Source organism: Balaenoptera borealis (assembly GCF_965194805.1).
Source record: "Balaenoptera borealis genome assembly, chromosome: 6".
NCBI lineage: Eukaryota > Metazoa > Chordata > Mammalia > Artiodactyla > Balaenopteridae > Balaenoptera > Balaenoptera borealis.
This window is the reverse complement of record NC_138863.1, coordinates 113,097,972-113,115,249: the sequence shown is the minus strand read 5'-3', so window position 1 is coordinate 113,115,249 and position 17,278 is coordinate 113,097,972. Positions and strand designations below refer to the sequence as shown.

The window sequence follows — 17,278 nt, the reverse complement described above, 5'->3', positions numbered from 1 at the left end:
AACTGTGGAAGAATTCTCATTGAAAACCAACTGGAAACTGGCAGAAAGACTCCTGTACAACCAAGACCGTAAGAAAGATTCACATGTAATCGGGTAGGAAGGGAAGAAAAGGGATCAGGGAGGGACCCCTGGGAGGGGACTCAGAGATTGCACAAGTGGAGACCTGCCCTGGGAAGTGAGCGGTGAGAGCCACAGATTGGGCACCTGAGTCGTGGGGTTATACACAGGGGAAACAAGCCCCCTTGTTAGGTTGGAGGACCACTGACACCAACAGGAGAGCTGTGGAAGGCCTAGACCCTGCTTGTGAGGAGCATGTGTGCCCTGGCTTGCCCCTGAGGCAGGCCAGAGAGGACGGACAGAGGTTTCCTGCAACTGCCTCAGCACGTGCCAGCCCTAGCCCAGCAAATGCTCTAGCCCCACTTACTCCATGTCACAAGATGGCACTGGAGCTGGGGTGGCCACAACGAGAGAGAGAAGACTGTGGGACACAGAGGCGACCTGGTCCCAGGATGGAGCCTGGGCAGTGGGGGAGGCAGTGGCCATTGTTGGCACTTACTCAAGCAGTGCATCAGAAGCAGCCCAGACCTCTGATGGCAGCCACTCAACCACAACTCACCCTGCGATACATGCTGAGAGGTCACGCAGGCTCCAACTGCCAAGGGTGCCGCAGCAAAGCAGGGATGGAGGAGATTGGGGGCGGTGAATGACTGTGAGGGGCAAAGGGTACTTGGACCCGAGGTTGCATCTGAGCAGAGCGAGGGAAACAGTTGTTGGTGCCTGTACAGACAGTGCACTGGAGACAGCTCAGATCTCTGTGGTCAAGCTACACAAGCTGAGAGCCTGCACCCTCTGCCCTTGCTTCAGCACTCCCTCACCCTCTGGGGTAAGGGTCCCAGTGCTGGGAGAAGGGAAAGCACACACTTAAAGGAGGAGAGCCAGCTTGGGCCTGAACCTCAGGGCTTCTACTTCAGCAACTTGGTATCAGACTCCACCCCTGATAGGGAGGTGATGGCCACTGAGCAGAGAGGAAGCCCCACCTCACACCCGCCTTCAGCTCTGGCCCCTTCATCTCCAGCCCCACCCATACCAAGGTGATAGCTGCCAGCAAACCCTGAAGAAAGGGTGACTTGCATTCACATCAAATCCAGCTCTCCCACCAAAGGCACTGGGCACACGCAGTCTGTATAGGGGTACTCCCATGTAAGAACACCCCTTCAAGACTGCGGTAGGTAACTTTTTCACGTAAATTCACAGAGGCAGAGAAAGTTTAGCAAAATGAAAAGGCAGAGGAAGTGGTCTCAATCGAAAGAACAGGAGAAAACCCCTGAAAAAATAATGAAACAGAAATAAACAAATTACTGGATAAAGAATTCAAAGCATTGGTAATAAGAATGTTAGCTGAACTAGAGTAAAGAGTAGATGAACACAGTTAGAGTTTTAACCAGGAACTAGAAAGTATAAAAAAGACCCAATCAAAAATGAAGAATTCAATAAGTGAAATTAAAAAAAAAGACACACTAGAAGGGATGAATAATAGACTAAGTGATATAGAAGTACACGTAAGTCGTCTGGAAGACAGAATAATGGAAATTGCCCAATCAGAGCAGCAAAAAGAAAAACAAATTTAAAAAAATGAGAACAGTTTAAGGCATCTCTGGGATTACATTAAGTCTACCAACATTCACATTATAGGTGTCTCAAAGGGGGAGAGAAAAGGAGATCTAAAATGTATTTGAGGAAATTATGGCTGAAAACATTCCAAATCTGAAGAAGGAAACAGATATCCATGTACAGGAAGCACAAAGGGTCCCAATCAAGATGAACCCAAACAGACCACATCAAGACATATCATAATTAAAATGACAAAAGTTAAAGAGAGAATTCTAAAGGCAGCAAGAGAAAAATAAGTCATACAGTGGAACCCCATAAGGCTATCTGCTGATTTTTCTGCAGAAACTTTGCAAGCCAGAAGGGAGTGGCATGATATATTCAAAGTGCTGAAAGGGAAGAACCTGCAACCTAGGATATGCTACCCAACGAGATTATCACTTAGAATAGGAGCGATAAAGAGCTCAGACAAGCAAAAACTAAGAGTTCATCAATACTGAACCAACCCTAAAAGAAATGTTAAAGGGTCTTCGCTAAGTGGAAAAGAAGGAAGAATCTATAGGAAAGGGAAAATCCCACTGGGGAAGCCACATATATAGTAAGGACTGAAGATCAACCAGTTAAATAAGCCAGTATGAAGATTAAAAGACAAAAAAATTATAAAAGCAACTATAGCTATAATAATAAGGGGAGAAGCATGAAGATTAAAATATGACATCAAAAACACAAAATGTGGCAGAGGGGAGTAAAAAATACAGATCTTTTAGAATGAGTTTGAACTTAAATGAATACCAATTTAAAACAAGTAGATATAGTTACGGGTCAACATAGAACCCCATGGTAATCACAAATCCAAAACCTACAATAGATACACAAAACATATAAAGAAAGGAACGGAAGCATACTACTAAAGAAAATCATCAAACCACAAGGGAAGAAACAAAAAGAAGAAGAACAGAGAACTACAAAAAAACAACCAGAAAACAAGTAATAAAATGGCAGTAAGTACATATCTATCGATAATTACTTTAAATATCGTTGCACTAAATGCTCCAATCAAAACACATAGGGTGGCTGATTGGATTTTAAAAAGATCCATCTAAATGCTGCCTACAAGATACTCACTTTAAAGCTAAAGACACACACAGACTGAAAATGAGGGGATGGAAAAAGATATTTCATGCAAACAGAAATGGCAAGAACTTGGAGTAGCAATATTCATATCAGACAAAATAGACTTTTAAAACAAAGCCTATAATAAAAGAAAAAGAAGAGCATTATATAATGATAAAGGGATCAATACAAGAAGAAGGTAGTACACCGGTTAACATGTATGCATCCAGTACAGGACCACCCAAATACATAAAGCAAATACTAACAGACATAAAGGGAGAAATTGACAATAATAATAGGGGACTTTAACACCCCACTTACATCAATGGACAGATCATCCAGACCAAAAATCAGTAAGGCAACAATGATCTTAAATGACACAATAGAGCAGTTGGGCTTAATAGATATCTACAGGTCATCACATCTGAAAACAGCAGAATACACATTCTTTTCAAGTGTACATGGAACATCTCCAGGATAAATCACATGCTAGGCCACAAAACAAGTCTCAACAAGTTCAAGAGGATAGAAATTATATCAAGCATTTTTTCTGACCCCAACGGTATGAAACTAGAAATCAATTGCAGAAAGAAAAATGGAAAAGAACAAACACAGGAGACTAAACAACATGCTACTAAAAAAGCCAATGGATCAAAGGAAAAAAGAGGAAGTCAGAAAATACCTTGAGACAAATGAAAATGGAAATACAGTCTCTAAAATGTATGGGATGCAGCAAAAGCAGTTCAAAGAGGGAAGTTTATGGTGATACGAGCCTTCCTCAAGAAACAAGAAAATTCTCAAACAACCTCACTTACCACCTAAAAGAATTAGAAAAAGGAGAACAAAACCCAAAGTCAGCAGAAGTTGGGAAATAATAAAGATCAGAGAGGAAATAAATAAAATAGAGACCAAAACAATAGAAAAGATCAATGAAACCAAGAGCTAGTTTTTTGAAAAGTTAAATAAAATTGATAAACCTTTATCCAGCCTCACCAAGAAGAAAAGAGAGAGGACCCAAATAAACAAAAGAAGAATGAAAGAGGAGGAATAACCAGTACAGCAGGGATCCAAAAAATCCTAAGAGTACTATGAACAGTTAAATGCCAACAAAGTGAACAACCTATAAGAAATGGACACGTTTCTAGAAACATACAACACGCCAAGACTAAATCAAGAAGAAACAGACCATTTGAACAGACCGATCACTAGTAGTGAAATTGAATTTGTAAAACAAAACAAAAAAAAACTCCCAGCAAACAAAAGTCTAGGACTAGGCAGCCTCACAGGGGAATTCTACCAAACACATAAAGAAAAACTAATACTTACCCTTCTCAAACTATTTCAAAAAAAAAATTGAAGAGGAGGGAACACTTCCAAATTCATTCTATAATTCCACCATTACCCTGATACAAAAACCAGAAAAGACACTACAAAAAAAGAAAATCACAGGCCAATACCTTTGATGAATATAGATGCAAAAATCCTCAACAGTATATTAGCAAACCAAATCCAACATTATATAAAAAGAATCATACACCATGATCAAGTGAGATTTATTCCAGGGACACAAGGATGGTTCAATCAATATTCACAAATCATTCAATGTGATATATACCACATTAACAAACAAAAGGATAAAAATCACATGATCATCTCACTAGATGTAGAAAAAGCAGTTGACAAAACAACATCCATTTATGGTAAAAACGCTCATCAAATTGGTTATAGATGTAACATATCTCAGCATAATAAAGGCCATTTATGACAAACCCACAGCTAACATCATACTCAGTGTTGAAAAGGTGAAAGCCTTTCCTCTAAATTTAGGAACTAGACAAGGATGCCTCCTCTCGCCACTTCAATTTAACGTAGTATTAGAAGTCCTAGCCACAATAGTCAGACAAAAAAAAGAAATAAAAAGCATCCAAACTGGAAGGAAATAAGTAAATCTGTCCCTATTTGCAGATGACATAGTACTTTATGTAGAAGACCCTTAAATCTCCACCAAAAAACTATTAGAGCTAATAAATTCAGAGAAGTTTTAGGATATAAGATCAATATACAGAAATCTGTTGCTTTTCTATACATTAATAATGAACTATCAGAAAGAGTAAAAAAAAACAATCCTGTTTAAAATCGCTTCGAAAAGTATAAAATTCCTAGGAATAAACTTAACCAAGGAGGTGAAAAACCTATACTCTGAAAACTGTAAAACATTGATGAAGGAAAATGAAGATGATACAAAGAAATGGAAAGATACCCTGAGCTCTTGGATTGGAAGAATTAATATTTTTAACATGGCCATGCCACTCAAAGCAATCTACAGATTTAATGTGATCCCTGTCAAAATACCCATAACATTTTTCACAGAACTAGAACAAATATTCCTAAAATTTATATGGAACCACAAAAGACCCTGAATTCCCAAGCAGTCTGAGGAAAAAGAACAAAGCTGGAGGTATTTCGCTTCCTGACTTCATTCAGGGTATACCACGGATCCCTGACCCCCAGGCTGCAGACCAGTCCTGGTCTGCAACCTTCTAGGAACCAGGCCACACAGCAGGAGGTGAGCGGCAGGCAGGTGAGTGAGTGAAGCTTCATCTGCCACTCCCATCACTCGCATTATAGCCTGAACCATCCCCATCCCTGATCTGTGGAAAAATTGTCTTCCACGAAACCGGTCCCTGGTGTCAAAAAGGTTGGGGACCGCTGGTCTATACTACAAAGCTTTAGTAACCCAAACAGCATGGTGGGAAAGTAAATTGGTGTAGCTGCTATGAAAACAGTATGAAGGTTCCTCAAAAAACTAAAAAAGAACTACCATATGACGCAGCAATTCCACTGCTGTGGTGTATATCCAAAAAAGTTGAAAACACTAATTCAGAAAGATATGTGCACCCCAGTGTTCATATCAGCACTATTTTCAATAGCCAAGGTATGGAAACAACCCAAGGGTCCTTCAATAGACAAATTGATAAAGAAGAAGTGGCATATATATACAGTGGAATACTACTCAATGATAAAAAAAAGAATGAAATTCTTCCATTTGCAGCAATATCAATGGACCTAGAGGATATTATGCTTACTGAAATAAGTCAAACAGAGAAAGACACATGTGGTATGATATCACTTATATGCCAAATCTAAAAAATAAAATGAATGTATTCAGCAAAACAGAAACAGACTCACAGATACAGAAAACAAACTAGTGGTTACCAGTGGGGAGAGGAAAGGGACATGGGGCAAGATAGGGGTATTGTATTGAGATACAAATGACTATGTATAAAATAGATAAGCACAGGGAATTATAGGCATTATTTTGTAGTAACTTTTAACAGAGTATAGTCTAAAAAAATAATCACAAAAAAAGGGAAGAAGAGTAATATGCTTTTTTGTGTCTTCCATTTATTACAATTGATACTGCCTTTTATTTGTATAAAAGTTTCCAATAAATTTTAAAAGGTGAATGCATTTAACTAAACATCATAATTATTTAATAGTGTCAATGGTCATGAATTTGGGTAAAAATCATGAAATTACTACCAGCTTTACCAACTGGTAGTATATATTGACCTACATTTTGAATCACCTTCCTAAGAGAGCACTCTGAAATCTTTCAGTTAGTACAACTTGGAAATCCCTTCATATGTTTCTTTTCTATCGTTATTCTGTAAAGAGATGTTTTGATGTGTTCTTTAACTTAACCAATAAATGCATCCTTAATGGCCTGACCTAGGTTTCTCCATTTCAGGTTAGTTTATAGTTTAGTATAGTTTATTATTAACTTTAATGTCCAAGGTTATTCCAGATTGGAAGTCCTTTAGAATTGAAAGAAATGAAAATTCATAATATTGTTAAAGTGGCCATAATACCCAAAGCAATCTACAGATTTAATTTGATCCGTATGAAATTACCCATGACATTTTTCACATTACTAGAACAAATAATCCTAGAATTTATATGGAGCCATAAAAGACCCAGAATTGTCAAAACAATCCTAAGGAAAAAGAACAAAGCAGGAGGCATAACCCTCCCAGACTTCAGACAATACTACAGGGCTACAGTAATCAAAACAACATGGTATTGGCACAAAAACAGACATATGGATCAATGGAACAGAACCGAGAGCCCAGAAATAAACCCGCACACCTACGGTCAATTAATCTTCAACAAAGGAGGCAAGAATCTACAGTGGGGAAAAGACAGTCTCTTCAGCAAGTGGTGTTGGAAAAGTTGGACAGCTGCATGTAAATCGGTGAAGCTAGAACACACCCTCACACCATACACAAAAATAAACTCAAAGTGGCTTAAAGGATTAAATACAAGGCACGATACCATTAAACCCTTGGAAGAGAACATAGGCAAAACATTCTCTGACATAAATTGTAGCAATGTTTTCTTAGGTCAGTCTCCCTAGGCAATAGAAATAAAAGCAAAAATGAACAAATGCAACCTAATTAAACTTATAAGCTTTTGCACAGCAAGGGAAACCATAAACAAAATGAAAAGACAGCCTACAGACCGGGAGAAAATACTTGCAAATGATGTGTTCAATAAGGGATTAATCTAACAACCCAATCAAAAAATGGGCAAAAGACCTGAATAGACATTTCTCCAAAGAAGACATACAGATGGCCAGTAGGCACCTGAAAGGATGCTCAACATCACTAATTATTAGAGAAATGCAAATGAAAACAACAGTGAGGTACCACCTCACACCAGTCAGAATGGCCATCATTAAAAAGTCTATAAATAACAAATGCTGGAGAGGGTGTGGAGAAAAGGGAACCCTCTTACACTGAGGGTGGGAATGTAATTTAGTGCAGCCACTATGGAGAACGGTATGGAGATTCCTCAGAAAACTAAAACTAGAGTTGCCACATGATCCGACAGTCCCACTCCTGGGCATATATCCGGACAAAACTCTTAATTCAAAAAGATACCTGCACCCCTATGTTCATAGCAGCACTATTTGCAATAGCCAAGACATGGAAACAACCTAAATGTCCATCGACGTATGAATGGATAAAGAAGATGTGGTATATACTTACAATGGAATATTACTTAGCCATGAAAAAGAATGAAATACGGTAAGTCCCCTACATACCAACGAGTTCCATTCCGAGAGCGCTTTCGTAAGTCCGATTTGTTCATAAGTCCAACAAAGTTAGCCTAGGTACCCAACTAACTCAATCGGCTATATAGTACTGTACTGTAATAGGTTTATAATATGTTCTCATCTTTGAAAGTTTGCAACTTGAAGGTTTGTATGTTGGGCACTTAATGGTAATGCATTTCGCAGCTATATGGATGGACCTAGAGATTATCATCAAATCTAAGCAAAGTAAGTGAGAAAGAGAAAGACAAATACCATATGATATCACTTATATGTGGAATCTAAAATACGACACGGGGGCTTCCCTGGTGGCGCAGTGGTTAGGAATCCACCTGCCAATGCTGGGGACACGGGTTTGAGCCTTGGTCCAGGAAGATCCCACATGCCACAGAGCAACTAAGCCCGTGTGCCGCAACTACTGAGCCTGTGCTCTAGAGCCCGCGAGCCACAACTACTGAGCCAGCATGCCACAACTACCGAAGCCCGCGTGCCTAGAGCCCATGCTCCGCAACAAGAGAAGCCACGACAATGAGAAGCCTGCACACCACAACAAAGAGTAGCCCCCGCTTGCCACAACTAGAGAAAGCCTGTGCACAGCAATGAAGACCCAATGCAGCCAAAAATAAGTTAATTTTTTAAAATTAATTAATTAAAATATGATACAAATGAACTTATCTACAAAACAGACTTACAGACATAGAGAACACACTTGTGGTTGCTGGGGGTTGGGGGTGAGGGTGGGGGAGGGATGGACTGGCAGTTTGGGATGAGCAGATGCAAACTATTATATACAGAATGGATAAACAACAGGTCCTATTTTATAGCACAGGAACGTATATTCAATATCCTGTAATAAACCATAATGGAAAAGAAAAAAATGAAAATTCAAAATATTAAGAATCTTCTCAAAAACAGAGTCAGGGGGAACACCCATTGTTGTAGAATTTCTTTGCAGTGGCAGTGATTTTCTCACTGGGCAGTGAAATGGTCTTGGGCAGAGGAAAGGGATTCATTGAGAGGAGACTACCCACTTTTCATTGCCTTTTGGATATACAGGCAGACCTCAAAGATACTGAGGGTTTGACTCCAGGCCACTACAATAAAGCGAGTATCACAGTAAAGTGAGTCACACAATATGTTTGGTTTCCCAGTGCACATAAAAGTTACGTTTATACTATACTGTAGTCTACTGTGTGCAACAGCATTATGTATTAAATATATATATATATATATATATATACACCTTTATTTATTTATTTATTTATTGGAGCATAATTGCTTTACAATGTTGTGTTAGTTTCTGCTGTACAATGAAGTGAATCAGCTGTATGTATACCTATATCCCCTCCCTCTTGGACCTCCCTCCCACCCCCCCACCCATCCCACCCATATAGGTTGTCACACAGCACCGAGCTGAGCTCCCTGTGCTATGCAGCATGTTCCCGCTAGCTATCTATTTTACACATGGTAGTGTATTTATGTCAAGCCTAATCTCCCAATTCGTCCCACCCTCCCCTTCCCCCCATGTGTCCACATGTCCGTTCTCTACGTCTACATCTCTATTCCTGCCCTACAAATAGGTTCATCTGTACCATTTTTCTAGATTCCACATATATGCGTTAATATATGATATTTGTTTTTCTCTTTCTGACTTACTTCACTCTGTATGACAGACTCTAGGTCCATCCACATCTCTACAAATGACCCAGTTTCGTTCCTTTTTATGGCTGAGTAATATTCCATTGTATAAAGGACACATGTACCCCAAAGTACATACCTTAACTTAAAAAATCCTTTCACAGGTATGAAATGCACAGTGTGAGAATATAATCAATAATATTGTAATATCTTTGTATGGTGACAGATGGTAACTAGACTTATGGTGATCATTTTGTAATGTACAGAAATACGGAATCACTATACTACGCACCAGGAACTGGCATTGTGCTATAGGTCAATTATACTTCGAAAACAAAGACAAACTCATGCAAAAAGAGATCAGATTTGTGGTTACCAGAGGCAGGGGGTCGGGAGAGGGGGAGTTGGGGGGTGGTAGTCAAAAGGTATAAACTTGCAGCTATAAGATAAGTAAGTACAACCCAAGAGTTCTTATCACAAGGAAAAAAAATTTTATTTTGTATCTATACGATGATGGTTGTTCACTAAACTTGTGGTAGTCATTCCATGTTGTATATAAATCAAATCATTATGCTGTATACCTGAAACATATTCCGTGCTGTGTGTCAATTATATTTCAATATAAAACTGGAAAGGGAAAAAAAAGTTTATATACTTTATTGCTAAAAAATGCTAACCAACCTCTGATAATGCAGGGTTGCCACAAACCTTTAATTCGTAAAAAATGTAGTATCTGCGAAGTGCAAAAATGTGAAGCACAGTAAAGTGAGGTGTGCCTGCAGTTTCTTTAAAAAGCAAGATAAAAATCTGGGTTTGGTCCAGGATAGCACTCTACCTTCTGCATCAGGTTTTTCCTGTTTTTTGGTTTGTTGGTTTTTTGAAATCTTCATGAATCATGGGCTGCCATAAATGTTCTCCACTATATGGGAGTAGCCATATTTCTTCTTGCTAATAGGCCTTGTAAATAAACAAACTTTTTTTTTCTTTTTAGCTACAGCATTAAAAAAAGAAAGAGCTGTTTTTCTCTGGCGTTTTGTGAGTGGCAGGCGTCTGATAAATGTGCAGAAGGAACTGAGCGTCCCTAGACTTACATATTCTCATGATTAAGAAGGGCTGTTTGGATGGAAATATATTCTCAGTGGTAGCATTTAGGTCACTTAAAAAGGATGATTTTATTATTAAAATGGTCGCCATTCATTGGTATTTGGTTCTTGTTGTATGAAAAGGCATATTTTCTCTGCGGGGATTTTATGGAAGAGTGTAATGTTTTATCCCTCCTTTCTTTAATAAATCATCTGTGTTAGTGATATTAGCTGGCAGGAGGTCTGTTAGGACTTTAGTGCTGCCGTCTTTGTGGTCTGATGCAGCTAAGATCTCATCCAAAGGCCAAGCAGGTCCTCTAGAAAGTTTCTTGCCCATTTCTTTCCCTTTTAAAGATTAGAAATTGTCGGTGCTCTCTGTATTCATCTTGGGTGATGGAAGATGATAAGAATTCTATTAAATGTAAAGTTATCATTTGGTTTTTTTATTTAGGAGCAAATCTATGAGTTCTGTTGATCTTGGAAAAGTATTTATAAATTCTGTCCAATTTATATAGGGACCCAGGACATTCAATGAAACATTTATTAAATAACTACGTGCGACTAGTATTCTGCTAGGTACTGCAAAACTCATATCCATTTTGCTTCCTGTGAGGCCTTTGCTGAGTATGGAGAACACACAGGAAAGTGAGATGCAGATAATCCAAGATATACCGTGTTTTACATCAAACTCCAAATTAGAAAGTAGGTCCTGACAAGGAGATTGTGAGCGTCCATCTCGTAATAGTGTGACTTAGTGCAGAGAGAATGTTCCAGGAATCCTTTGGCATTGCTGCAGCCAGCCCTGTTAGGAGGCCAGCTGCCTCGGGCAGTGAGGCAAATATCTTATTAAGTCATCAGTCTGTTCTTGATGCTCCAGACACACAAAAGACATTAGAGGAAGAGCATCAATACTAATGGCACACACCCAATTCCAAAACACACAGGTGTAGAAAGTGACTGAACAGAGAAAACTGTAATGTTCAGGCTCCTCTGTCATAGACTGAGATCAGTCTCCTGCCTTGGGTTTATAAGACAAACCCAGATAAGCTAAAAAAAAAACAGACAACTCCCAAACCAAAGCTTCAAGTATAAGCATGTAGAGTTATAAGTATCTCACGCAGCCCGTCATTCATTCCGTAGCCTTCCATTGAGCAGAAGCCAGCCTCACGTAGCGTACATATAGGCCCCATGTAATAAAAGTCCACGATTTCAGGAGTTAGGCTCCCGCCAGGCATCTTTACTCATCAGGGTTTCTTTTAGTTATCCAAATTTACAATAACACCAGTAAAACTCCAAGTTAAAAATAGAGTCACAAGCTAGAGACGGTCAGTCAATTACAAACAAGTGGAGGTAGCCAGAGCCTTCACGGCAAAGGTTTCTCTGATGAGGGTGGCCTGTTTCTCCCTGCTGTGCCTGCTCAGGGCGCTCTTACCTTTGAATCCCAGCTCCGTCCCCTTGTGGGAGCTGAACCTTCCCCAGCCCCAGTTGTCAGTGTGTGTCCCTCCATCCCCTCCGCCCCTCTCCTGTAGTGACCTTTGCAGCGCTCACCATCATCCCAGCTGTTTTCTTTCTTTCTTTTTTTTATTGAAGTATAGTTGTTTTACAGTGTTTTGTTAGTTTCAGGTGTACAGCAAAGTGATTCAGTTATTTATACATATATATCTAGTCATTGTGAGGATTGAATGTTCCTTGAGAGCCACATGGGAATCCAAAAGAAGGACACTGTTTCTGTGGTCAGTTTGTATTTTACTTTGTGGTCCTGGCCCACACTCCTTCCATCTTGCCTCCCCTCTTTCTTTTCTTCCTTGGTCTAGACAAATGGTGCTGATCTCTGATGTGAAAATCATCACACTAAAATGACAGTTTACTGTTGCTCTTCCTGGAAAATCCAATCTGGTGTTTGCATTCTTTTCTTCTGCAATATGCATTGATGTAAAAATAATTGGAAGATGGACTTCCTCCTAGTGGGGAAAGGAAGAAAGAAAGTGAATCAGATGCTTAAAAGTCATTGCCATCATCTGATTCTAAAATGTGGGCTCTATCTTTATTTACTTTTATGCTTATTGGTCCAGTAAGAGCCATTCAGAATTATTACTGATACATAACAACAGAAAATAGTGCTTTTCCATTGGCCAGTCATGAGTTAAATTTACATCAGTGTTTTGAGAATCAGTGATGAAATAAATGTAACCAAAATCAATAAATTCTGTTTTAGTATTGATTCCTTTCTTCCGATTGGTCATTCTTTATGTTCTCCGAAACAGTGGTCAGAAGGCTTTTTCTGTAAAAAGCCAGAGAGTAAATATTTTAGGCTTTGCTTGGCCATGTGGTCTCTGTTGCAGTTACCAAAGTCTCCTGCTACTGTGTGAAATCAGTCACAGACATACAGAAACAACTAGGTTTGGCTAGTTCAAATAAAACTTTATTTTTGAACACTGAAAGTTGAATTCCATATAATTTTCGCATCACAAAGTATTCTCCCTTTTTTTTTTTTTTTAACCATTTAAAAATGTAAAGAACATTCTTAGCTAGAAGGCCATACAAAAACAGGCAATAGACCAGGTTTGGTTGATGCTGTTCTAAGGCTTTTGTGGAATAGCCAAACAAAACATTTTCAGTGTCACTTCTTTTTGAGCTCTGGGAGAAAACAATAATGCCCTCTTACTACCAAATACATAAAAATCACCACTGCCTATTGAGTGAGATTCTAAGCTTTACCTAAAATCACGTACTGTAGTTAGTTGATGAAAATCTTGAATAATTGTTGAAGGAGAACAGGACATGCCATGTGCTCTAAGCAGAATAAGACCTCCGTCTCAGTCTGCCCAGGCTGCTGTACCAAATCATCACAGCCTGGATGGCTTATAAATAGCAGAAGTGTATTGCTCACATCTTGGGAGGCTGAAAGTGTGAGGTCGGGGTGCCAGCGTGGTCAGGTGAGGTCACAGACTTCTCATTGTATCTTCGTACGGTGGAAGGCGCTAGGGAGTTCTGTGGAATTTCTTTTATAAAAGCACTCTTCCTATTTATGAGGGCTCCACCCTCATGACCTTATCACCTCCCAAAGGCCCATTTACTAATACCACCTCCTTAGGATTTCAGCGTATGAATTTGGGGGGACATAGTAACCTCTAAAAATGGTAGTTCTTTATTTCTTCCACAGTTGTTCATCAGGCACCACTGTATGCTCAGCCCAGGCTAGCGGTACAGCAGTGACCATGGCAGTCTGCAGTTCCAGCTTTTGGGAGCTTTTTATTTCGCTGGTATTTGAGCATCTTCTGTGATTAGTCAGCTCATCTAAAGCAGATTGTATGAGCTGTGTGATGGCTCTGGCTCGGAAGTCCCATGTGGGGATGTTTGGTAGACATGCTAGTGTAAAACCTCTCAATTCTTGCCCAGTGGCATTCAGTTTAAAGGATTTGTCCCTCCTTGGTGGTCCCTGAGGAGGTAGAGCTTTTGTTTCTTTGAGTTTGGGGTCAAGGTTGTAGTTTTACCCATGGCGTCTTTTATCTTTCAGGTGCATGCTGCGTGTCCTGGACTCATTCGGCACAGAACCAGAGTTCAACCATGCCAACTATGCCCAGTTGAAAGGCCACAAGACCCCCTGGGGCAAGTGGAACCTGAACCCGCAGCAGTTTTACACCATGTTCCGTGAGTAGTTGTGTCTCACCTCTACTTTCTAGAACGCCGCCGAAGACAAATGGGGAGAGAAATGAGGCCGCCGTGTATTTTCCGTTGTGATTCCCAGAGCCCTTAGCTGTAGACATGGGTGCTGTGGACCCTTTTTCTTGGGAATAACTGGATTTTTTTTTAAACCGGAATTGAAAGGCTATGTGAACATTTCGTAAAAAGCCTTAGAAATGTTCTGGAGAAAAATATGCAATATGAGGTGTCACTGGAAACCATCTGGGAAAGGACTTCGGATGGACTTTGGCAGGCAGTAAACATGCTTCATGCGACACAGACACTGTTTAGGGTCCACTTGGTGATGCAAGAGGAATGAGGTCTTCCATGTGCATACATTTTCCAAATAATTAAACCTTCATTACTTAAGCATCAAACTTTGTAAAGAAAAAAACATCAGTCTTTTCAAAATGGAACGATTTAAAACTGTTTCATACCTTACTGGTTTCTTAAACCTTGGGCCTAGGATGAAATCTCACCCTCTCTTGCTCACGTGGTGTCCGTGTTGCCACGAGCAGTGATTATTTTGTGAAGTGATGTAGTGGACAGGCTAAAAGTTGATGAACCCGCTGGCCCCAACTGTAGCCTTTCAGCAATTTTCTGTGTTCCTTTCCCACATTCACCATTTCTTGTTGCTGCCATCAGTCTACCTGCCTGTAGCTTCATTTCATTTATAACTAGCTGAGGACTGTGAACCCAAATACCAAATCCTGTAGTATTCATGCCAAGAATGAATTTATTGTTTAAGTCCATAGACCCTGGTGATTCCCCTTGATGAGGTGAATTCCTGTTCTGGAAATGAAAGGTCCTCCGAGTTAAACAGTTCATCTGGACACTCAGAGTGCAGATTTCCATTTTCCTAAATTAGCGGAATAATTTTAATCCAGAGATTTCCATCCTAGAATTAAGATCTGTGATGCGAATCTGTTTCCTTCTTTAAGACCCAAGGCCCTCTGCCGTGCCTTTTCCGCATGTACTGACCCTTCCGCCTCCCGTGCAGCCATCTGAAGGTGACCTTTTGTCGGGTCCACTAAGTGCAGCAGCGAACACATTGGACTAATCCTTGGGTGTGAAGTATGAGAAGGAAGGATGAATTAAGAAGGGCTGTGGCAGATGGGGAAGTGATTTTTAAAATCTGCTCATGTTTAAATGTTCATTTTAGCTCAGAGAGGTGTGTGAGAGTATTCTGTATGCATCTAAAACATTATTATTACCGTTCCTGGAGCTCTGTCATCCTATCGTAGCCTGTCACTGGGGCGCAGTTCAGGGGACAAACTAATATAGGGCTTGGTGACTGGCAGCATGGTGAGAGATGGGTAGAGTTACCTTCGGATTGACATTGCTGTGTAACTTTGAGGGGCTGGGATGAGGTGACACAAAATAACCTAAGAAGTGGCTTGTGTGTTACTCCATATACATAAAATGTTAGCTGTGTCCAAAATGGCCAAAACTACTTAAATGACATGGTATATCTATGCCCTCCATGGGATGGTATTTCCCTATATCTGGGGCGTAGAAATAGGAGGCTTTTCCAGAAGGAAGTTCTCTTTTAGAATGTTGGAATTCAGAGTCCAAAAAAACTTATTTTTATTCTCCATGAATGGAGGATTTCAGCAGTGTTGGTTGATTGAATCGCAATCAATTCACTGCTTACAATATAACTAAAGTTGGAAAAATAGATTAATTCTTGTTAACCTGGGAAAGGGATAGTTTCTTAACTGACTCAGAATTCAGCAGGAATCGGGGGCAAAACTGATAACATTTGTCTGCCTAAAAAAAAAAAAAAGAAACCTGTATGGCAAAATCAACAACACAAAAAAATAACACCATAGCAAATTGTGTTGCAGAGGATTAATATCACTAATGTATAAAGAGCTTCTAAAAATTGAGAAGAAAACATTCCACAATCCAGCAGGAAATGGGCAAAAGCAGTTCGGAGAAAAAAGAAATGTATTGCCCCCAATATAGGAAAACATGTTAACCTCACTCATGATAAGAGAAATGCACTTTAAAACTGCATCAAGATCCCATGTCCCGCGTATCAGATTGGCAAAGATCTGAAAGTTTGCTAACGCAGCTCTTCCTATGGTGAGACTTAGGGAAAGCAGTGGGAATGCAGCCCAGCTGGCACTTGCCCCTGTGCAAGGGGCTTTGTCACTGTCTAGCATAGCTTCCTAGGCATCGTTCCTTTGACAAGGTCATATCTAGGAATCCATCCCAAAGATAAGTGAGCAAAGGGCAAAGGTCAGACATGGTATGTGTACAAGGCCATTTATTGTGGCACTATTTGTACTAGGAAAAGACTGGCAATAACCCAAAGGTTCCTAATAGGGGACTGAGTGACTAATATGGTCTATTGATAGAGTGAAGTCATGTGTAACTGTGCAGAAGGGCTGAGGGAAGACTCCACTCTCTGGAGGGAGATGTCTAGGATATATTAAGTGATAAAAACCAAAGTGCAGGAAGGTATGTGGAGTCACTCCCTTCTATATAAGAAGGGTATGGGGGGAGGGAAGTGTGTGTACGTGTATGAGTGTGCTTGTGTTTTCAAAAGAAACAATGGAAGAATAACAAGCTAATAAAAATGATTACCACTGGAGGAGGGTTGGCAGGGACAGGGATAGAAAATAAGTGTCTCTTTTTTTTTAATTGATGTATAGTTGATTTACAATGTTGTGTTAATTCCTGCTGTACAGAAAAGTGATTCAGTTATATATACATATGCATTCCTTTTTATATTCTTTCCCATTATGGTTTATTGCAGTATATTGGAAATAGTTCCCTGTGCTAGATGTCTCTTAACGTACTTTATTTTGACTTTGGAACCATGTAAGCGTTTTACATAATTTAAAAAGAAAAAAGAATTCACTAAAGATTGAAAAGAGATCAAAAAATGAAACAACAAATCTGTGTCAGGTTGGTGCTAATCTCTCACACAGATAAAATAATTGTTTCAAGTGACTTTAAAGCACAATCTTTGGACCATACAGTTGTAGTGGGGAATATTTATATTGTTATTTGAAACTATTACAGTTAT

At 39.7% G+C, this 17,278-nt stretch overlaps 1 protein-coding gene across 9 annotated transcripts in view; it reads left to right on the top strand.

Moving 5' to 3' along the window:
* MGAT5 (alpha-1,6-mannosylglycoprotein 6-beta-N-acetylglucosaminyltransferase) overlaps nucleotides 1-17,278 on the top strand; it is a 368,150-nt gene that overhangs the window by 236,980 nt on the left and 113,892 nt on the right. For all 9 annotated transcript variants that reach the window (XM_082397885.1, XM_082397881.1, XM_082397884.1 and 6 more), the window contains one exon: nucleotides 14,075-14,208. In XM_082397885.1, coding sequence (XP_082254011.1) covers nucleotides 14,075-14,208 — 134 coding nt within the window. The remainder of the gene's footprint in view (nucleotides 1-14,074; nucleotides 14,209-17,278) is intronic.